This window comes from Trichosurus vulpecula, chromosome 1 (genome assembly GCF_011100635.1).
Source record: "Trichosurus vulpecula isolate mTriVul1 chromosome 1, mTriVul1.pri, whole genome shotgun sequence".
In the NCBI taxonomy this organism is placed as follows: Eukaryota; Metazoa; Chordata; class Mammalia; order Diprotodontia; family Phalangeridae; genus Trichosurus; species Trichosurus vulpecula.
The window spans coordinates 113,885,415-113,909,455 of record NC_050573.1 but is presented as its reverse complement, the minus strand read 5'-3'; the positions used below and the strand labels follow the sequence as shown (position 1 = coordinate 113,909,455).

General features: G+C 45.0%; 1 protein-coding gene across 1 annotated transcript; it reads left to right on the top strand.

Annotated features, from left to right (window-relative positions):
* The first annotated feature begins 678 nt into the window (after positions 1-678).
* On the top strand, positions 679-22,773 carry LOC118834385. The gene is made up of 7 exons (XM_036741847.1): positions 679-1,049; positions 8,011-8,381; positions 9,842-9,904; positions 11,845-11,937; positions 13,597-13,665; positions 22,314-22,388; positions 22,493-22,773. Exons 1-7 carry the CDS (start codon positions 679-681, stop codon positions 22,771-22,773), a joined length of 1,323 nt encoding a protein of 440 aa, XP_036597742.1.
* The last annotated feature ends 1,268 nt before the right edge of the window (positions 22,774-24,041 follow it).

Genomic DNA, 24,041 nt, shown 5'->3' with positions numbered 1-24,041 from the left:
AGTATGTCATTACATGGCTATAGGGCATATAATACATACATGTATATTTACACATATATATGTATAGAGATCTATGCGGCGTACATAATATATAAATGCATTTATACACATGTATATGTATATACACGTGCATGTATATGTGTATTAATACATATAAATATGCACAGGGATATGTGACATGTATATATATAATATATTGTGTTTATATGTGTGTACATTTATAAACATACATTGTGTATTCATACATAGGCACACACGTAGCTATGTGTATATATAATATATCCACGTGTATTTATACGTACGGGTAGCTAGGTGGCGCAGTGGGTAGAACACTGGTCCTGGAGCTAGGGGGACCTGAGTTCAAATGCAGACCCAGACACTTCCTGGGCAAATCCCTTCCCTTGTTTGCCTCAGTTGCCTCGTCTGTACAGTGGGGATTACCGTAGCGCCCATGTCCCAGCAGTGTCGTAATGAATCTGCGTGAAGCACTTTGCAGACCCTGAAGAGCCTTCTAAATGCTGTCTTTATTTTTATCTGTTGACTTTGTGTCAAGAGGTGGCGGCCCCGACGGCCTTTGAGGTGCCTTCCAGGGTCCACATGTGCCGGCATCCTTTGGATACAGTCGGAGCTGGAGGCAAGGGGGCGGGGCTAGTGCAAAGCGGCCAATCAGAGGCGGTAATGCGAGGGCGCTGCCTCCCCCTAGCGGTCCGGGCTGGGAGCGGACGCACGAGGCTGCTCATTCTCAGGAAGACACCGGGAGGGGAGGCATGGAGGAAGGCGGCTCTCCGGAAGACCCGTGAGTCCCGGGTACCCCAGGAGGGGGTGGGGGGCGGGGGCCACGCGAAGGCTTCCCCCCAGGAGGGGCTCCTAAATGCCAGCATCCCCCGGCTTTCCTCAGGCGGCTACGCCTGGGTGGAGAGAGACGTGGCACACCTAGGTCCTTACGGGGTCCCCAGACTTAGCGTGGGAAAGGGACTTCCGAGAGCTGGGAGAATGCAGAGGAGCCCAGAGACGGCGCGTGGTTTACCGAGGTCACACAGCCAGCTGGCGTCAGCTAGCTGAGCGGGCATTGTGGGACTGAGAGCCGGAAAGCGTCGCGGGCGACACCTCCGCCACCTTCCCTGGACTAGATGAGGAAACCGAGGCTCAGAGGGGTTGGGGGTCTCGTAAAAGGGCGCATCTGTAGTAAGTAGCCAGGTCAGGATTCAAACCCAGGTCCTCCGAATCCCGAGGCTGGGGTTCTTTTAAAGCAGAAGCTTATTTGACCTACCACCCCCTTTAAAAAATTACTCAGCGCCCCCTAAAAGTCTATTTTCTTTAACCTTTTAACGGTTTTTTTAAAAATTGCATCATTTCAAAAATTATAAATTTTTTTTAAATGATGTATCTTAAATTTAATAATTTACTGTAAATGTGTGGGTTTTACCCGGCATTGAAATTTCGGTGACACAATATTGCACCGTATAACTGTATAGTGTCGCGTTGTAAACAAGGCATCCCAGGCCTGCCGGAGGCCTGGTGGACTTCCTGACAGTGCTCCACGCTGGCCTGCCAACACTTGCTTGTTAAGGCTTGTCGGTGGACTTGGCCGCTGATCCCTTATGGTTATTTGGAAAATAAAGCGATCTCTCTGATTTTAACTCTGTTACACGATGGACGAAACACGTGTGATTGGTTTTTAAGGTTTTTCTTAAATTTTTTCTTTATGCCTCCGTCGCCTCCATATTTTCATTCAAACCCCACCCCCATCGTTCCAGCGCCCCTCTCCTAGGGGGCGCTGTTGCCCACTTTGGGACCTCCGAAAAAGCAAGGGAGAGAGGAGAGAGATCATTTGACTTTGGAATGATCTCAAAGGGCCCATTCCTCTCTAGGAATGTTTTTGATTCTCTAGAGACCAAAAGCTAAGATGAACCCCATGAATTAACAGGAAAAGTCAGAGTGACCTGGTAGTTTTAATTCCACCTGAAGCACCTGGACCAGTCACTTAATGCCTCTGAGCCTCAGTCTGTTCTGATATAAAATGGGAATGATAAAAGCATCTCGCCCAGAGGGTGGTTGTGAGGTGTTAGATGAAAAGCACCCTTGTCGATCTTAGAGCGCCATAAAGATGTGGACTTATACCACAGTTCCTATCACCCCCTCTACCCCCCCACCCAGTGAATAGCCCTCCTTCCATTCTGCCCCCACTATACACACACACACACACACACAGCCTGATTATTTTTATTGGTAATCATAGATGCTTCCCGAATTCCAAGTCACAGGTTAAGTGAGGGTCTTATTCAAGGTCTGAGGCCAAGTTGCCAAACCACATGGAATTTTTAGTGGCATATGAAGGAGTATTTCCCAGCCAGGAGGATGAGGGGGTGGGGGGGTCAAATTTCTTTGTGACCCCGTTGGTAAAGATACTGGAATGGTTTGCTGTTTCCTTCTCTAGCTCATTTTACAGATGAGGAAACTGAGGCAAACAGGATTAAATGGCTTGCCCAGGGTCACACAGCTAGTCAGTGTCTGAGGCTGGATTTGAACTCAGGTCTTCCTGACTCCAGGCCAAGCACTCTATCCACTGCACCACCTAGAGGCCCTTTTTTCTTTTTAAATTTTTATAGGCACTTAATAAATGCCACTCCTGAGTGCCTTTTATTCAATATTTTTATAAATCACCATAGTGTATATTTTGGATATGCAGTGAATCCTCAACATTTGCAATTTTAACTCTTGTGACTGTAGGCATTTGGGTGATTTTATTAGTAACCTCATTTTCACTTTCTAGTTGAAAAAAATGAGAGGCATTCTGTGCACCAATTTGTGGAGTGCCTGGTATTCTATTAGGTGCTTCATTGGTCTTGTTCACCCTACCAATGTAAAGAGCTCTCTGTGCGTTCATGGCATATTTTCATCGTTTGCCTTTAAAACTCAAATTTTGTGTTGCAGTTATGCCTCAAATTATGCAAGTCCTTCGTGCCCAGGGGCTTGCAAAGTCTGTGATGTGGCTTAGTGAGAAAATAAAGGTATCAGAGAAACTTCGTGCTGGAATGTCTGCAGCCGCTGTTGTCCCCGAGTTTGGTGTTAAGGAATCCACGATTCATGATGTCTGCAAAAAGGAGGAAAGCATTTATGGTGCTGTAGATTTCATGAGTTATGAAAAGGGAATATTGTGAGATGTTAGCACGAAAGGTTACAGAATTTTAAGGAATTATTAGCAAGAAAAAATGTTTTGCATATTGCCGGTTTCATTCTGCGTACTGAATTTTATCAGTTTATTCTATGGTTACTGTGTTAGGAAAAGTGAATATTATCAGAATTAATATTTTGTTATAAAGAATTGTGTGCAGAAAAGTGTATTTTTCAGCAATCCCTAGCAAAAGATGACTGGTTTTGGTGGTCGAGGGAACCTAAACCCTTGTTTCCTATAGGTTTAATATATCAACATTCATGTGACTTTTGCTCCATTTCCTAGGAACATTGCCCTCATGAAAATTGATTGTATTTTATATTAGCTTTTGCTTTTATGTAAGAGAGTGTAAGTTTCTTGAAAGCAGGGACAGTTTCTTGTATTTGTAGCCATAAGAACCTAGCACAGTGAGTGGAAGAATGAACACATGAATGAATGAGTGAATGAATGAATGAATTGGACCATAGATTATCTAGAGAGGCTAGACAGAGCTGGGTTTCCTATCCAGGCCCTGAGTCCACATCCAGCATTTTCTAGTGAACCCCACTGCCCTTTCCCCAACCCCCAAGTGGGCCTTGTTCTATTTGGGAATTTGGAATCAAACGCCTTCCCTGGCATCCCCGAAATTTCCCAGTGAGTTCTTTCTGATTGGCCTCCACAACGTTCCTTCTTCCTCAGTACATAACTTCTCTTCCCCTCTGACTCAAAAACTCAGCCAGCCCCATGTAGCTTCCCAGGCACATTTCCCTCGAATTCCATCCCTATGGAGCCTAACACTTATATGTTGCCTTTACAACACACACCATTAATTTCGCACCCAATCATTATCATCAACACTATTTTAGACAGCAAGAAACTGCAATTCTCTTGGCGGGAGTTACTCCCATACAATCCATCGCCTAATTAGAAGGCCTTAAAACTTCAGCCTTTAAAAAAAGAAAAAAGAAGTCTGTAATCAATGGAAAAGCCGATCTAAAATAGATTTTTGCAAATCAAGTTATATTCAAAATAGACTAGGAGAGCTTGCCACTGAAAGGATCCATAAGTGACTATAATAATAGTACATTCAATTTAGGGGTCAGGGTTCTGGTCCTAGATATGTCGCTAATTAGCCATGCGGCCTTAGAAAAAACAGATAAATCATAGTAGAGACCTTAGAGATTATAAAGGATTGGAGTTCTTAAACTAGGGGCTCACAGATAAATTTCAGGGAGTCTGTAAACTCGAATGGAAAAAATTTACATCTTTGATTAACTTCTAATTATTAAAGTTTAGCATTTCCTTCCTTTATCAGCAAAGGCAACAAATATTCTGAGAAGGGATCCACAGATTGCCAAAATGGTCTGAGACACTAACAAGGTCAAGAACCACTGATCTAGGCCATCTCCCTCCCAGATGCAGAAGATGGAAAGAGGTGACATGATTTGTAAAGTCAGTAAATATTCCTATTTACTATATTTGAACCAGAACCTCTGACTCAAGAGCTCTTTTGTCTTAAGGTTGTGAATTTAGAACTGGAAGGGGTCTTACATTCATTTAGCCAACTTCCTCGTTTTACATGGATAGAGTGGTGGGCCTGGAGTCGGGAAGACTCCTCATACCAAGTTCAAATCTGGCCTCAGACGCTTCCTAGCTGGGTGAACCTGGGCAAGTCATTTAGCCCTGTTTGCCTCAGTGATCTCATCTAGCATTCATATAGCACTTTAAGGTTTGCAAAGCTCATTATAAATATCTCATTTGACCCTCACTATAACCCTGGGAAGTAGGTGCTAGTATTATATCCCCATTTTACAGACGAGTAAACTGAGACAGGCAGAGGTTAAGTGACACTCGGGGTCCTACAGCTAGCAAGTTTCTCAAGAGAAGGAAATGGCAAAACCACTCCAGTATCATTGCCAAGAAAATCCCAAATGGAGTCACACAGTAAGTGTCAGAAGCTGAATTTGAACTCAGGTCCTCCTGACTCCAGGCCCGGCCCTCTGTCCACTGGACCACCTAGTAAGTGTCAGAGCCAACACTTGAACGCAGGACTTCGGACTCCACCTCACTTCACCAACATGAGTTTCCTGATCTGGCATTTGGGGATGGGGAGCTAGATTGAATTCTCTGTAATTCCTTAAGCTGCTATTCTGTGAAGCTCACATCCTAACTCAGTATTGTTCCCCCTTAATTTAATCTGTTTGCTGAATCCTTTTCACGTGTCTTGAAATGAATATTGGGTGTTACAAGCAGAAGACAACTTTACATTTGAATTTCTTTCTGGTTGCTTTATGTGTACGGACTGGCTCCGTGGTATCAATAAATGCAGACTCCAACTTCCTCCTCCCCTCAGACGGATGTATTAGCCCAACGTTGCCGTGTAAACGTAGACCACTTTGCTATGGGCTCTACCAGGTGGTGCTAATAGTATGAAAACTTTTATTTTTAATTACTTTTGGGGGGGGCGGCGAAAGAAGCTTCTATTTCTCTTTACCTTCCCCTCCCCAAATAGTTTGGTTTGGTGGAGGAGAGTGTTCTGAGCAGTACAGATAGGAAAGGACGACTCTTGAATTTTTCTGGTAATAGGTATTTCTGGTGAAATCCTAAGAAAATCCCCAAACCTTATTTTCATTAACAACACCGTTCTCTGTTCCAGTCAGATATTTCTTCAGTGGATGCTAATAATAGGAACTCTAGTTCAAGTCAGTTTAATTTAATTTCAATTCAGCAGACAGTTATAAATCACCACTCCCTTCTCCCTCCCACCCCAAACTCTCTCCTCTTCTGAATTTCCCTATTACTTGGCATTGGCAGTACCATCGTCCCTGCCCTCCAAGCTCATAACCTGTGTCATCCACCGCTCTTCACTCCCTCAGTGCTAGGGGGTGCCATGGTACACAAAGCACTGGGCCAGGAGTCCGGAAGACCCAAGTTCAAATTCAGCCTCGGACACTTCCTAGCTTGTGACCCTGGGTAAGTTACTTACCCTCGCAGTGCCCCGACTTCTGATACATTCTGTCCATATAATCCTACCTAAGTCATTTAATCTCTCAGCCTCCCCGGCAGCTCTCTAAGAGTATATATTTCAGTCTAATATTTGTCTTTCTTAGCTCACCCTCTGAGTGAAAATGCTGGTAAGTCACCAATTACTTTAAAAAATAGCTAAAGCTGGCACTCATACAACACTTTAAGGTTTGCAAAGCTCATTACAAATATCTCATATGACCCTCACCATAACACTGGGAGATAGGTGCTAGTGTTATCTCCCCCATTTTATAGACGAGGAAACTAAGGCAGAGGTTAAGTGACACTCAGGGTCATACAGCTAGCAAGTGTCTCAGGTTAGATTTGAACTCAGGTCTTCCTGAAGCCAGGTCTAGCACTCTCCGCTGAGCTGCTTAGTGGCCTGATTACCTAGGGACCCAGGGATCTGGGAAGAGCAGAGGGTCTGCCTGCCTTCCTCCACTGGCACTGTTCCAGTGCCTGGCACCAGCCTATCTACTCTACAAGTTGGGTCTAGCGGGTGATGAAAGCTCAGGAAGCTCCAATGGCTCTCTCTTGCCTCCAGGATCAAATACAAAGGCCCCTGTTTGGGTTTTAAAGCCTGGTCCACAGCCAGGTCCCCATTCCTGCCTTTGCAGCAGGTAGGGCTGCACCTGGCCCATGACACTGGTCGTCTTGCTGTTCCTTGAAAGCAACATTCCATCTTCTGACTCCTCTCGTTTTCACTGGCTGCCCCCAGTCCCTGAGATGATCTCTGTCCTTACTACTATGCCGGCTTTACTTCCTCTTAGAGTGCCTTCCATTTATCCTCATTCTCTCTCTCTTTCTATCTCTGTGTCTCTCTGTCTCTGTCTCTCTCTCTCTCTGTACATGTGTATGTATATATTGCCTGATTGCTGGGAGACAATAAGTAGAAAGCTTTGGGGGCCGAAGTCAATTGTTTCTGGGTGGTACCGTGAAAAGAATGTTGAATTGGGGTCAGGACCGGGGTTCAGATAGGAGATCCACCACTTACCACTTGTTTGAGCTTGGGCAGGTCACTTAGTGTGAAGTTGAGACCTCAGGGTCTCAATGTCTTTATCTATAAGATGAGGTGGATGGACTCATGAGGTCCCATTCAGCTTTGTCAACATCCTCTCTCCCCAGCTGCAAAGCTGTTTGTCCAACAGATATCATGCTCAAAAGACCTTAAACCTTGTAAAGCAAGGATTCCCAGCCTTTTAAATCCCTAAATTTCTCTTCAGACAAGCGAAGTCTCCAAGCATTTTTAAAAATTTTATTAATTTATTTTAAACTTAAATACACAATAAGAAAAAGAAACATGTTATGAACTTAAATACAAAATAACGGGGAAAAAGGATTGCCACGTGCACAGCAGAACGTGAGAGGATTCAAAATATACAGAAATAAATTTCCATTTCAAGAAAGCCTATATAAATAGTACACAGTGTTCAGAGCTGTCCATCTTTTCTTTGCATCCCTTTGAGTTTTCTTTTGTTCTCTGCTGTGTACTTTTTACTTCCCCAAGCATTTATTAAGCGCTCGCTGTGTGCCAAGGCACCGTGTGAACATAAGGAAATGAATTCTAGAGCTTGCCCGACTATGTCCGTGAGAAACAAAATCGTTCCATCAGCTTTGACAGGGTAACACGGTTGTTTTTAAATATTCCCGGTCTGTGTTTCGCGTGACTTCACCCGTATAATTGGTATCACGTCACTCGCCTTCTCCGTGGGTCGGAGGGTCTGGAGAGGAGGAGAGACTTTTGGAAAAGAATCGCCCACTCCCTCCTGCCGGGCTCCTCGCGCCCCCGGGCCGCAGCCCCCTCCCTAACGCTCCCCCTCGTGTCTCCGCAGCAGGACCCGGAGCGCGCTGAAGAAGCCGTACAAGGGCTCGTGGAGGGCCAGCTGGGGCCGCCACGAGATCGACCTGCTGCTGGAGGCCATCTGCAAGACGGGCAAGGTGCACCGCATCATCTCGGGCTCCAGCCAGCGCAAGAGCAAGCTGTGGCGGGAGATCGCCGACATCCTGGCCGAGTGGCGCGTCAACTACACGGCGGAGCAGTGCCGCACCAAGTGGAAGCACCTCAAGACGCAGTTCCGCGGCGAGCAGGCGCGCTGCCTCCGCGCCGGGGCCCCCTCGGACCCCCTGCCGCACTTCTACGAGAAGATGACGGCGCTCTGGAAGATGGCAGCGCGGGGCTCGCCCAAGGCCGGGGCCCGCAAGCGTGAGTCCGGGAGCCGGCGTGGGGGTGACGTCATCCGCACCGTGGCCTCGGGGGCGGCCCCGCCCCTCCCGCCGGTCAGAGAGCTTTGGTGTCACTGACGTGATGGGAGTTTCTAGATAATAATAATAATGATGTAATGATGGCCGGCGCTTACTGTGTGCCGGCGCTGCGCTGAGCGCTTTACGGTGACGTCATTTGATCCTTTCCACTGGGGGGGGGGGTGGCGGGGCTATTATTATCCCCATTTTACAGATGAGCAAACTGAGGCAAACATTATTGTTTAGAAGCGATTTGCCCGGGTCATGGCTAGGAACCGTCCGAGGCCAGATTTGAACCCAGCTCTTCTTGATGCCGGGCCTAGCGCTCTATTTGCGGCATCACCCGGCTGCTCCTAAAAATAGTAATAATGATGATTAACGTGCACAGCCGAAAGAGCCAGGCAGGCCCATCTTCCAGAGTCAGATCTGCTTCAGACACTGACCAGCTGCGTGACCCTGGGCGCAACATTAACTGTGTTTGCCTCAGTTTCCTCATCTGTAAGATGAGCTGGCAAACCGCTCCAGAATCTTTGCCAAGGAAACCTCCCATGGGGCCTGGAAGGGTTAGACGCGAACAACGTGCGGCATTCACGTAGCACTTCCTGTGTGCCAGGCCTGCGCTGGGTGCCTCACCGCTATTATCTCATTAGGTCCTTATTACCAGAGGGGGTAAGTGACGTTATTATCCCCTGATATTACAGATGAGGAAACTGAGGCAAGCGGAGCTTAACTGACTTCCCCAAGGCCACGTAGCTAGGGCATTTGAATTCGGGCATTTCTGACTCAAGGACTGGTGCTCTAGCCACTGTGCCGCTAAAACAATAGAGAAGAAAAAAATAAAGAAGTGTTTATCAAGCACCTACTATGTGCCTGACATTGTATTAAGTTCTTTACTATTTCATTTGACCCTCACAACAACCCTGTGAAGTGGGTGCCATTATTATCCCCATTTTATATGGATGGGAGGGATTATATTTCATTATCTGGATCCCCAGTTCCTTGCACATGGTCTGGCATACAGCAGGCACTTAATAAGTGCTTGTTCAGTCAGTATTCATTAAGTGCCTACTATGTGTCAGGCACTGTGCTAGGTGCTGGGGATGCAAATTCAATCCCAGCTCTTAAGGAGGCTTGCATCAGTTTTCCTATTCACTGTCTCACAGTAGACACCCCTAGGAAGTAGGAGAAGGGGTCTCATCCCTGGTTGAGGGATCCATTCAGACCCATAGAGTTAAGTCCCTCATGGCGGAAGCCGTACACAGCTCGAGGCCGGTGCTTTTTCAGGACTATCTCCTACAACTTAGTAAGCGCTGGGGAAGCACCAACTCTGAGCAAAACAGATACCGTTACCTTTCCCTTCTCATCTGTTGTTTCATATTAGCTGTTATGGATGAAGCAGACTATTTCTCTGTTCCCCAACAGGGCCAAAAAGACCTGCCAGAGAAAAGATAGCCCTGGAACTCCAGGAGCAGAGCGAGGAAGAAGGTAAGAAGGCGGGGGGGGGGGGCAGGGGCCAGGGTAGGAAGCTCCTTAAGGACAAGGAATAGAACTTCTTTGGTTTTGTATCCCGAGGCCCTGGCACATAGTAGGTGCTTAATGACTGCTCATTTAATTTAATCTAATTGAACTAGGCTTTGGAAAAAAACACCCCTTTATTTAATGTTTATAATTAATTTTAGGAGGGTTGGATTGAGGGCCAGAGAATTACCAGAAATCAGTCAACAAGTATTTATTAAGCACCTACTATGTGCCAAGCACCATAGAAGGAACTAGGGATACAAAAAAACCCCAGTCCTTGTTGTCTGTTAGGGAAGACTATGTAAGCTCACAGTCTCACAGGGGAGACATATATAAGTTCACTGGCTAATAGGGGAGATACATATATACATATACATATACATATATATATATGCGTATATATACATATACGCATATATATATACATATATATGTACACATATATAATAAAGTTAATATAAATATATTAAACATATATAAAAGTAAATATAAAGTTAATAAATATAAATCTATACGAAGTAATTGAGTACAATGTAGTTTGGCAGGGAAGACAGCAGCAGTTCGGGGGCCTTTAGCAAAGGTTTCATGCGGAAAGTGAGTGGTGCCTGCACTGCCTAGAGTGCCTGTGTGGTGGATGTAAGGTAGGAGTGTGTTTCAGGCATGAGAGAAAGCCATTACAGAGGTTTGGAGGTAGAAAATGAAATGTCTTGAGTGAGGAACCTAGAGAAGGCCAGTTGGGTTGGATCAGACTACGGAGGGTGGGGGGTGGAGATGGGGATAACGTCCGGTGAATCTGCAGTGATAGGTCGGGGCCGGGTTGTGTAGAACTTTAAAAGCTAAACAAAGGAGTGTATGTTTTACTCTGGAGGAATAAGCAGCTCTTTGATCTTCCGCTCATTTAAAATTTCAGTGTCTCTGTGTGCATGTGTTTAGCCAACAGACAAATCTCAGGCAGTGAGCTCTGCATAATATGCTGCCTGTGCGGTTTGCCCAAGTCCTATTTGCACAGGTTCTAGTGGCTTAACACCTTAACACCCTGGCTCAATACCTATGGGCACTGCCTAAATGATGCTGTCACCTCCCCTCCTAACTTTCAGAAATGCCTGCTCCGCTCCCTATGAAGCATCCTTATGATCCTGGCCCCGACAAGCCAGGTAACATTCTCGACAGGAATCTCTGTCTGAACTGAGTCAGCCCTCTCAGCCACCCACTCCCTCACCCAAGACACAGAAACTTAGGGAGGTCTGACCAATAAACTTACACTTGGTGTCGAAGGCTGTGATAAGGGGAAGGGTGCATCACAGCTCCGTGGGAAAGTTGTTTGGTAGACTTTGGTACTTTGGTGGCTGAGAATTTTTCTGACTAGAGCAGTGTCTACAGAGGTGAAGTGGAAAGTTGAGTCATTAACTGTCCAGACAGTGCTCTCTCTTCCTTGTATGTTTATCCACTCACTTCTCCTCCCCAAAAGGATGTAAATTCCTGGAGGGCTGTGATTGTTTCATTTTTGTCATGGTGTTCCTAGTGCCTAACACAGTGCCTGGCACATGGTAAGCATTTAACACATTTGTTGAATTGAGTTCAGAAAAGGAACTGAGACAAAATTTCTTACTTTTGGCTCTTTAGTAGGTTTTTTGGGGCCTGAGTAATTCAGTTAATTGCCTTAATTGTCCACATCAACTTGCTTGTGCACATATGGCTAGAGTTTTTTATTAAAAAAAGCCTCATTCCTTATTCCCTGAAAGAAACTTGGAGGGGCTTTGAGTCCAAAAAGGAGAAAGGTAGGAAAACCACCCTCCTCACTTTCTTTTCATAAAGAAGTAGGCTTTTTTTTTGCACATTGAGGTTTTCTGTCGCCTTTTACTGTAATTGGTGATAGATGATTGAAATAATCCATTCTTTCCTCCAAGCCCAAGAAGTATTACCTGAAACGTGGTCGCAGCCTCCACAGGCAGTGATTTCCATTGGAGAGCATGAATCTGAAGACAGTGAAACGAGCAGTGGTAAGTCCAGCATCCAAGAGGGATGAAATCACACGGGGGCATGGCACCATGGCTGTCTAAGATTGGTGGCTCAGCACAGCCCATGCCATGCTGGGTCTTCTCACTTGTGAGTTTCTCTTACTTTCTGGGGGTTTGGTAGATACCCAAGGGCCATAGCCCAATTAATAATTGATAATAACAGCATTTATATGGTGCTTTAAGGTTTGCAAATACATACATCTACATATATGTGTGTGTATATGCATATACATAACACATACATATATATTCTCATTTGATCATCACAATAACCCTGGGAGATAGGTGCTGTTATTATCCCCATTTCACAGTTGAGGAAACTGAGACAAACAGAGGCTATGTTGACTTGCCCAGGGTCACAGAGCTAAGTGTCTAGGCAGGATTTGAACTCAGATCTTCCTGACACCAGGTCCAACAGTGCCGCCTGGCTGGCCAATTCTGGGTTCTCTTAGATGATGGGGGGGGGGTGGGGGACGACTTTAGAACGGTGCTGTCAAACTAAAATAGAAATGGAGGTAATTAAACTATACATAAGGATCCCTAGGGGTTGCATATTAACTTAGAAAACTGCATTGTATATATTTCCTTTTTTTATTGGTATGGTAACACATTAAAACCAGATAGGAACTACATCTGATTAGCATTGTACTTGGGGGTGTTGTAGGCCCCATGTGGCCTAACATGGAGTGTTCTAGACTACTTTGGGCTTCACCTTCCCCATCAGTAACTTGGGGAATGAACCTGTGTTGGAAAATAAGGTTCCCCCAACCCCCACCCCAAAGCACATTTAGCCCTGGTTATCTCTGCTCTGGGCTTTGCGAGCATCGGAGCAGAGGCTGAGGCAGAATCTCAGAGACAGAAGAGACCTTAGCGGTGATCACCCAGCCTTTGCTTGAAGACCTCCAATTGGGGGGAATGGACGATTTTCCAAAGGCTTATTGTCTCAGAAAACAGCATAGTCAAGAGTTCCATTTGTCTCTATGGGGCAGAAACAGAAGCAAAGGGTGGTGGTTTCTGAAAGAACAGAGCTGACAGAAAGTGTGGTGGGTTCCCTCAGGAAGGAGTGGCTTCCCCCTTGTTGGAGTCATTCAGGGGGAGGCTGGAAGACCACTTGTCCAGAAAGGGTCCCTGCTCAGGTTGAAGTTGGATGCAGGAAACTTATGAAGTCCCTTCCCACTCTGAAATTCTGTGCCTATTTCTGAATTTCCCACCCCACTTTTAGGCATATGCCTGAAGTCGATTGATTTCCTTCCCCAACGCACTAACTTTAATCGAGAAACCTAACGTCTTCTAAGATCGTACAATCAGTTAATGTCAGAGCCAGGCCCAGAACCCAGGTCTCCTGATGCCCAAGCCAGGGCATTCTCACTACACAATGCTACGAGCTTGCTAATGACCCCATCTCCCAGAGTCGGAGAGGAGATTCTACCCACCAGGAATGACTATTTTTCTCTTCCAGGAGTCAAATGACCAAGTAGACCATGGTGGGCATCTAAGAATAGACATAAAAGAGCTTTGTGACCCCACCTACACTGAGGATGAGTGTTGACTTGTCAAGGGAGTAGTTGAAAGTCTCATTTAAGAACATACTGTGTTATTTTCTGCTTTCTAACTCACGAGTGTGATATTTTTCAAAATAAGTGACCAATGAAGTGGATGGATGTGCAGAAAATCCAACAGCTTTAGAACAACAGGCGCTAGAGGAAACAGGTAAGCAGAGGGATGAGGAAATAATGGGATGGGCGAATTTTATAATTAACGGCCATATGTTTCCATGGAGCCAATGTATTATATCAAGTTCTTAAGTATATTGAAATAATGTGGCATTTAAAAAAATAATGTCTGTTATGTGTCCTTTGGAGAGCTGATTAACTTGAGTGTGGTGAAAAAGAGAAGTTGGAAATGTGGGAGAGGTTTGAGGAAGTTGGTGGGTCTGTAGGGGTGATTTCAGCACTCTTTACCAGCTGAACTTCCTATAAGCTTTTTTCAGATTAGCCATTGTCCCGGTACTTTTCCTCCCTCTTACGAAACTGTTTTCCATCCCTTTAATTATTAGTTATTCTTCTTTGGACTATTATGCCATCAATTCAAAATCCATTCAAGCTCCTGCAAGATAAATATTTTTTTCTTTTTCTTTTTTTTAATCCGAGGATCATTCTGATCATATCCGTTCCCCTCTTACCAGATGAAGGAACATTGTCTCCTCCCTCAGGAACCACTCAGACCCCCAGCCCTCCTCTCATTCCTTTGTCAGGGCACATCTGCTCCTGGGTAAACACTGACTGTCAGCACCTCATGGGGTTTGATTGACGTGGCTGCCGGTCACACTCAGGCTCAGTGAGAGTGAACACAGCCTCTATCACACAGATAATTACCAGTTTCTAAGCGTCACAAGCAGCTGCTGTCAACAGATTTCATTCTGTGTGCACCAGTCTCGTGAAGTAATGAGAAACAAAACCCAGCCTTGTGACATTTTATGATGAAAAACGTTGGACTCTTTGATCAGAAGTGGCCCAGAGTCAAGGAGCTGATCTGCTTGTCGACGTGTCCTGCTGGCTCCCTGTGTGACATTGGGCAAGTTACTTCACCCTCCTGGGCCTTAGTGTATTCATCTGCAAAATGAACAGATTTCACTCAGTGACCCCTTACTTCCTTATGTTCCCAGCAGTCTGTTGGCCTGTTGCTATCTGCCCATGCTCTGTTTCCCATTCTTTGCTTTGCTGTACAAAGTGCAGGTGATTACTTAACCTCCCTGGCCCTCAGCTCTGCGACTGGAAAAACAACACCAACTTTCTGCATCTTCTTGGTGGTGGAGAATAGTGACCCCAAGGACCCCAGCTCTGTCACTTCTTACCTATAGGCGTGGGCAGGGCACGTCACCTCTCCAAATTTCTGATTCCTCATCTGTGAAATGAAGGGGTTGGACTAGAAAACCAGTCCCTTCAAGCTAGGAATCTTGTATGCCTGTGATTACTGAATTCTTTCTGCAACTATTGAAATAATAAATAGTAACAATCCCACTACCTCCCTCCTCCACCTTCCCCAGTGCTTCAGCGGCACAAGGGTCCATATCCTCTAAGGGCGAAGCAGAGAATAGTGTGGATTGAATTCAGAGGAAGCTAGGAGAATGGAATCTCAAAGCTCCTTCCAGGATCTCCCTCCCCATTTGGGGTCATCCCAGAAGTTATCAGTCATCAGAGCAGTGTCTGGCAGTGTCTAATGGTGGAAGAACAGCTGAGAGGGATGAGATCGTAGGGGAAGGTGCATAATTAATCTTCTCCTGCTGGCTGCCCTGATGCTCTTCTACCGCCTGCTCTTGGCCCTCCTCTGCCCAAGGCCAACAGACCAACAGGGCAATAGCATGGGCTGGAGGTGGAGACACAAACCTCCTGGCTGCAGCAGATGTGAATTCCTTATCTGCCCCCACCCATGCTCACTCAGCTATCCCTCTAAACTCCTGGTTTCATCCTCAGTGCAACTGCTTGCTCACCTAATTACATCTGACACCTCTTCCTTAGCAGCCTCCTCCTCCCCATCTGTTCCCTGGCTCCCACATCACACACACCTGAACACCAACAAAACATTTTGTCTGTACCTTGCTGTTTGTGGCCTCGATGAGTTGCATGTCTGGGTTGCTAGCAAAATTCTCCTTCGATATTCCTCCTAACTAGAGCCTGACACAAAGACATATGTCAAAACAGGGAAGAAAAACGTGTAAAACTCAACAGGAAATAGCTATCAGGGAGACAGTTGAAGGTACGAGTCCATCCATGTACTTAACCAGCCAAACCTCATCCATGCACTCCCTATTAGAGTACAGCTAAGAAGCCAGAGAATTCAGATCAGCTGCTGACCTGGCAGTTTTTCTTCTCGCAAGGATCATTTAATCCCAGGGTTGGAAGGGCGCTATAGAGCTATCTAATTTGCCCTAAGGGCAGCTAGGTGGCACCATAGTGCACAGAGCACCGGACCTAGAGTCAGGAAGGCTCATCTTCCTGAGTTCAAATGTGGCCTCAGACATTTACTAGCTGTGTGACCCTGGACAAGCCACTTCCTCACCTGTAAAATGAGCTGGAGAAGGAAATGGCAAACTGTGCTCCAGCATCTTTGCCAAGAAAACCCCAAAATGGGGTCACAAAGAGACAGGACTGAAGTGACAACGGCAATGACTGAACAACGTCCAACCTACCTCTGGAAAAGTGTCCCGCTACAACATGCCCAGTGGTCATCCAGCCTCTCTCTAAAGACTTCCGGTGTGAATGATCAAACGTTCCCACCACCTCCCTTCCCATCTTCTCACACTTATCTGCTATATACTCTGAGGTCAGTGATACTTTTCCTGCTGGGTCTTGAACACAGCACTCTTCATCTCCCAACTCTGGGCATCTTCCCTAGCTGCCCCCCATTTCTGGGATGCTCTCCCTCTTTGTCTCTGTGTCCTGACTATTCAAGTCCCAGCTAAAATCCCATCTTTGGGAGGACGCCTTTCCTGGTCTCCCTTATTGCTAGTGCCTTCCCTCTGCTTATTATCCCCAGTTTATCCTGCACACAGCTTGTTTGTACATAGCTGCTTGCACGTTGTCACCTTCATTAGATTGGCAACTCTCTGAGGGCAGGGCCCATTTGGCCTTTCTTTGAATCTGCAGTGATTAGCACAAACAAACAAATGTTTGTTGGGTTGACTTGCCCCCCAGAGGTAGCCCAATCCACTTCGGGGCCCCTCTGATTGTTAGTTCTTCCTTCAAGCCTGAATCTGCCTCTTTTTAGTTCTGCCCTCTGGGGCCATGCAGAACAGATTTAGTCCTCTTTTCATGTGACAGCTTTTCTAATACCTTAAGACAGCTCTCATGCTCCTCCCCTCACCACCACCCCCACAAGTCTTCCTTTCTCCAGGCTAAACTTCCTAGTTGCTTCATCCACCCCTCACATGGCATCCTTGGTCAGTGCAGTACTGCAGCATAGTCCTTGGGTGGGAAGGAGTGTTCTTGCTACTGCAACAGCATTTTTAGGCCCTCTTTTAGTTCCTGTTTGCTGAGGTCTGAATTATCTGATCTCAGTTTGGGTTTGTGGCATTGAAAGGCAATATGAGGCTTCTTAACTGTGTTCTTCAGCCTTTGAAAAAACTAACAGTGAGTGAAAGTATCTCCCTCATCTACGCATATGCCTACCTGTGCTCACCTTAAAAAATGGACAGAAAAAGTCATCGCTGGATGTCTTTTGTTAAGCCACCTCAGACTTAGCTAGGCTAGTTTTCAGACAGCCATCACTCGGTCAATAAACATTTATTCAGCGCCTTCTATGCACCTGGCACTGTGCTAAGTGCTGGGGATACAAAAATTTGTAACTGGGACCGTATTATGAGATGCGCCAGCCTAGTGAGGCTCCTCAGGGCTTAAATTCAACTGGTGCAGCGTTTGAGAACCCAGAATCACTGTCATAGCCTGACAAGTCGCCTGAAGAAGATTTTATACTGGCCTGGTTGATAAGCTTAGGAGGCAGCATCACTTGAACAGAGTTCAAAGGACTTAGGTTCAAATCTCAGCTCTATTACTTACTACCTGTGTGATAACAGGCAAGTGAGCCTCTCTTATCTGGAAAATGAACGGGATGTGGCTTGTTGCCACTTGTTAAGTACTCATTCACAAGTCATTTTTGCTTGTCTTGATTTGATACTTTGGAAGGGGATGGGCAAAATTCAACTTTGAAATGTCTAAAAAAAGAGTCAAAATTAAAAATCTCCCAACTTTTGAAAAATAATTGTAGCCGCTAACAATCAACCATTTTTCATGCTTGAAAGAATTCTGTTTTATATAAAAGCATAGCATCTCCTGTACTAAGAAACCATCGTACTAAGAAAGCAGACTTCCTCTACTAAGAAAGTACATGATGTACAAAACTGCATGACGGTTTTTAGCATTTGCTGGAACTATCTGATATCACTCATGTGAGTTCTGTGGATTAGAGGAGCAGGAGGCTGTTGTTTTAATCTTCGCCGGCTCTCAATCTCCGATCTGAAGGCCTAGATTCTCAAGTCACACTGTGGCCTTGGCTGTGGCTTATTTCCTCATCAGGAGACAATTGAGAAATGGAGCCTGATCCCTGGCTCCCATTAGGAATTGCATGATACGGGTAGAAGGTTTCAAAGAAAGATGCTTTATACTTTCAAGGGTCCTCTGTAGAGTCATAGAGCCAGAAAGGACCAAAGTCTAGAGTAGAAGAGTCGTAAGGGATGTAAGAAATGGCCCGATACTCTGCCTTTGGGCCGGTGAAGGTCTTCGTCTTTCAGTCAGTCAACAACTGATTTCTTCTTTTCCAAACGGTATTCAGCGATGGAGATTCCACTGGTTTTGACTGGCCTACTACGTGCTGAAATAAACAGAAGAGGCTAAAATCAGTCCCTGCTTCCAAGGAGCTCATAGTCTAGTGAGTGGAAATGATAATGATGCTAGCTGACCTTTTTACGGCATGTCAAGGTTTGCAAAGCACTTTACTTAGCTTTTCTCACTTGGTCCTCAAGACAACCTTCTGAGGCCAATGCCACCGTTATTATCCCCATTTTACAGATGAGAAAATTGAGACAAAGACATTAAGTGATGTGCCCAGAGTCACACAGCTAGTGAGCATCTGAGGCAGGATCTCAGGTCTCTTTGACTTCTCTAGAGAGCCAGTCTTTGACGTAGTTCTCCACTTGCCAAATGGGTAAATTATTTATAATAATAGTACCAGGGATATGCTGGCACCAGCTTTGTGAGAGCTACTCGTTAAATTTTCAGCGTGAGTGCATTTACACCACAGAATCAGCAAATGCTACAAGTCAGGGCTATGTTTATTGTTCAGTTGATTATCTAGACAAGAAATTAATGTGGAAAATGTTAATAATACAGATTAAACATAAGCTTCCCCTTCTCCCCCAGAGCTGATTATTAAACATTCACCAGCATGCCCCTTCACGGTAACTCATAACAGAGTGCTTTCCTCCTAGCTACCACACCAGGGAGGTCATTCTGGGTGGGATTATTATCCCACTTAACAGCAGAGGAAACAGGCTCAGAGAATGACTTGCCCAGGGGAAGAGTGACAAGAACTGGCCCTGGAGCCCAGACCTCCTGAGTCTTTCCCCTCTCTGTCATAGCAGTTGCCCAACTGATTGCCTGGTTAAATCCACAAACACCGAGTTTGTGGTTATTGGATTTAATGACTCCCACAGGGAATGAGCCACCAGTGAGATCACTTGGCCTCACCAGGGCCTGTCTGTGTGGGACCCAGTGCGGCTCTCACATTCTATGGGAAATGATACGATTATGATACGATTTGATGATCTTTTCTTCCATTAACTGGCTCCGCTACTCAGTCCCTGGGTAACCTTGAAAATCATGTCCCCTCTGTGGGTCACAGTGTCTTCATCTGTGGAATGAGAGGGTTAGACTAAATATACCCCTAGGTTCCCTCCAGCTCTAATTATAAACAGCTAGCATTTGTGTAGTAGCACTTTAAAATGTGCAGAGTACTTTATATAGATAATCTCATTGGAATTCTCACAACCCCAAGGTGTTTTATTATCCCCATTTTATAGAACAGTATACTGAGTTTGAGAGAGGTCAGGTACCTTGCCTAGAGGCCTTTCTGTCATTCTATCTACTTTACTACCCAGTCTCTATAGCTAAGACTTATCTATCTCTTTAAGGTTTGCAAAGTGATTATTAAAATTTTTTTAAATTTTATTTTAGACTCAAACATCAGAACACAAATACAGCATAGAGAAAAGAAAAACAAAAACATACCATAAACTTAAATATTGGAACTTAAATTCAGAATAAGAAAGGGAGAAAAAAGCATGTCATATATATAGCAGAACATAAAAGGGGATTCAAAATACGTAACAATAAATTTTCATTTCAAGAAAGCCTGCATGATAGTTGTTTTGAGAGCCGGCCATCTTTTCTTTGCTTCCTTGTAAGTTTTCTTTTGTTCTCTGCTGGGCACTTTTTACTTTGTTCTTTTTTTTTTCTTCTCTCCTCCTCCTAGAAGGCTACAATTAAGTGTGGATATATTTCTCTATAGCTATAGATATATACATACATATATGCATACATATATAGACATATACTTTCCCAAACAAATTCTACTCCTGATCTTAGTTTTATGTTTGTGCATATCTCTTGTTTCCTATCCCTCCTGCCTTTTCTACTTTATTTCCACCTGCTACCTTGCCCTCCTGTTACTTGCCTACCCCCCCCCCAAGGATTCCTCCCCTATTCTTCTATTCCCATAAATCTAAACACCCTTGTACAATTCCCATAACCTACTCCCTCACCCTCTCCTCTAGAGATCCCCGCCTTGTTCTCCCATTTCCATTGATCTAAACACCATTCTATACTCGCCCTTTTTACCTATCCCTCACCCTCCCTTCTAAAGATCCCTCCCTTGTCCTCTCCCCCTCCCTATACCCTACTGTTTCATTTCTTCTGAATTTAGAAGACTTTTGTACTCTTCTAAATATATATGTATTGTTCCCTCTTAAACCCATTCCTGACAAAAGTAGGTTACGAGAACTATGAGCCCTCCTTCCCTGTCTAATTCCTCTGTATCCATTCTTCCTCTTGTACCTCATTTCTATAAAATAATTACTCATTTTAGCTGTTCCTAAACAGTTTTATTTTTAAATTCATATCATACTCAGGTTCATCCCAGTCTTTCTTATGAGCTCACCAATCATTAGTAAGAATCTTAGACATATGCTTTACATTTTACATATATAAAAAGTAAACAGTCTGTTCTTATTGAATCCCTTGTAATCAGTCTTTGGTATGTACCTTTTGTTTCTTTTGGCTCTTGTATGTCAAATCTTCTCTTAAGTTAAGGTTGTTTTTTTTTTTTTTAACAAAGTCTTGCAAGACTGACAGTTGATCAAATGCCCATTTTCTCATTCAAGATTATGCTTAACTTTGCTGGGTGTGGCATTTTTTGGCCACAGCCCCAGTTCCTTTGCTTTTCAGTGTATTATACTGTTCCAAGACCTGCAGTTCTTTAATGTCTTGGCTGGTAGGTCTTGTATGATTCTACTTGTGCCTCCATCATATTTAAATTGTTTTACCCTTGTGCAAAGTGATTTCTCATCTAATTTGATCTCACAGCAATCCTGTCAGGTGGGTGACATTATCATCCTTATTTTACGAATGGGAAATGGATTGAGAGAGGTTAAGTGCTTTGCCCAGGGCCACCCAGCTAATAACTGTCCGATTTGAACTGAGGTCTTTCTGACTCAGAAGTCCAGTGCTCTGCCCAGATGCCCCAAATCCTATGATCTATGTTGAAATTGTTATCCTGATCCTTAGGTGAATGCAGTACCTTTCCTATTAAGCACTCATTGATTTTTCCATGTGCATTACCTTTATTTCATCCCTTTTAAATAGGCAGGGAGGAGGGATTATCTCCATTTAAGTGATAGAATTTAAACTCAGGAAAGTGACTTAATAGTCCAAGGACACATGCACTATTCTGGCAAAAAGAAAAGATTCATTCTCTAAAACTCATACCCCCACCTACCCCCACCTCTATCTCTCTCTCTCTCTCTTTCTCTCTCTGTCTCTCTCATGCGTGCGTGCACGTACGTGCGCACACACGCGCGCGCGCTCGCACACACACACACACACACACACACACACACACACACACACTTTGTTTCATGGTTAACAAAACACCCTGTAGTCAATGGAAAGGCATATGCTAGGTGTTAGTGAGCAGGCTTCCATGTCTAATGAATGAAGAACTCCATTGAGGAACAAGAGTTAAGAATGTCATCAGAGAAATAGATGATGGAAAAAGGATGGTGGGCTGGTCATGGGGTGAGATGGAAGGATGACAAGGGGATAGGCCAAGTGCTCCAGTGGAATCCTTACAAAGTCAGGAGAAAGCAAGGGGAGCCCCCAGCATATTGTGGCTAACTCATAGGAGGACTTGAATAAGAATCACCCAGGAAGGAGTAGACGTAGCTGGTTGTGATCTCTGTCCTTGTGGAGGGCACTTACCGATTGATGAGCTTGCAGCTTCAGTTGAGTGGCTGAGCTCATGCAGGCTTCAGGTAAAAAGACAGCACCCCAGTCCATGAAATGAAAGAGAACGCTGAAAAGGAAGATGCTCTGGCTTGTTTCTTTTTATCCACTATGTCCTAGAAAGCCCAGGATGCTCACTCTCTTCCCTTTTGTCCCTTTCCTTCACCCTAGACACCCTGGTCAAGGCCAGAGATGGGAGGACTAGGTCCTTGGTCAGGGGTTGGTGGGGAGTGGGGTGGTTGGCTAGCACAGCAAGAACTCCTCTCTCTTCATGCTTATGATCTCAGTGTCTGTGTTTTGTCTTAGCTCTTCAGCAAGAGACTCCTGAGGTCCCCTGTGATCCCAGATACCAGCAGATTGGGGAGGCCATGCTGGAGGAATGTAAGCAATGGCAGTGGTGGTTTTCTTTTCTTTTTTTCCTTCTTTTTTGGAGACTCCCCCTGTCTAGACCACTGATGATGGATGTATTCCTTCTCGTCCCACAGTGAAAAACCTGTCCCGAACCCAGCAGGAGATGTCTGTGGTCAGCATGTACATTGCCAAAGCCCTCCAGTACCAGCAGGAGCAGCTGATCCCGGGCATCCGTCTCCTAAATCACAACATGTATCAGCTCTGCCTGCTGCTGACCAACCAGGCGGAGGCGGCCCTCCATTCTGGGCCCTTTCTCCCCCAAATGGTCAATCCCAGCATTCCCTTCTCAGGATCTCCAGTTGCACAGCCTTATTCCTCGGCCTTTGAGCCTCCTGATAGTCCCTACCGCAAGTAGGCTTCCGCTCTCCTCTGAGATACAGCTCGCATTGCGTTGGTTTCTTGGAAGGCATTCTGTCTAGGCAAATTTCACCTGTTCCCCATGTTTGGAAGGGTTGAGATAAAGGTTTGGATTCTATCCCTCAGACTCTGCCTCTTTCATATAATAATAAAAGTTGACATCTCATTTGGCAGTAACGTAGCATAATGGAGAAAACACCGGACCTGGAATCAGCTACTTCCTAGCTGTGTGATCCTGGGCAAGTCAGTTAACCTCTGCCTCAGTTTCCTCAACTGTAAAATGGGAATAGTATAGAACCTTTCTCCTAAGATTGTTGTGAGGCTTATACAAACCCTAAGTTGTTGTTCACTCGTTTCAGTTGTATCTGACTCTTCATGACCCATTTGGGATTTTCTTGACAGGGATACTGGAGTGGTTTGCCATTTCCTTCTCCAGCTCATTTTACAGTTTTTTTTTTTATTTTTTTAAATGCTCAATAAATATTTATTGAATTGAATCATGTGTATAATTAGAAAAAAAATGTCATCTTCCTCAATGGGTATGACAGTGCAAGTGGCAAAATGTAGCAATTCTATTTCATAAACATTCTGCGACATCAGCTAAAGTGATCGACAAGAAATAGCAGTGGACTTGAAAGGCCTGAGGTGTGGGTGACCAAGTGTATAGAGAAAAGCAGCCCCTTCAAAACTGGAACGTGTGCATTGCTAGAACAACTGAGTGTTTCTTCATGTAGTTATACTGGCCAAAGAGAATCCATTTACTCATAGGATGAGATTAGCTAATGACCTGACAGGGAGCTTGTCCACAGTCACACAGCTATGAAGTGTCTGAGGCCGGATTTGAACTCAGAAAGATGAGCCTTCCTGACCCCAGAGCTCCTGAGCTACCTCCCTCCCTAGGCAAAGCATAAAGCCCTATCTAAATGCTAGACATCATTACTACCAAGTAATACCACATGATACCTCTGTTAAGCCTCAAAACACAGGTGTCGTCATGCCCTTTTACAGATCAATCAACAAGCACTTTTGTACCAGGCACCAGGGTCAAAGCCACATGTACCAGGTGCCATGGTCAATGCCACATGTACCAGGCACCATGGTCAATGACACAGATACAGAGGCCAAAATGTGGGCTTGAGGAGCCCCTCAAGGAGCTGCCATGCTAATGGCAGAACACAGGACATAAGCCATGGAAGTGGGGGAAGGTGCTAGCAGGTGGAGGCATGTCCAGAAAGGCCTCTTGAAGAATGTGGAATCTTATCTGAG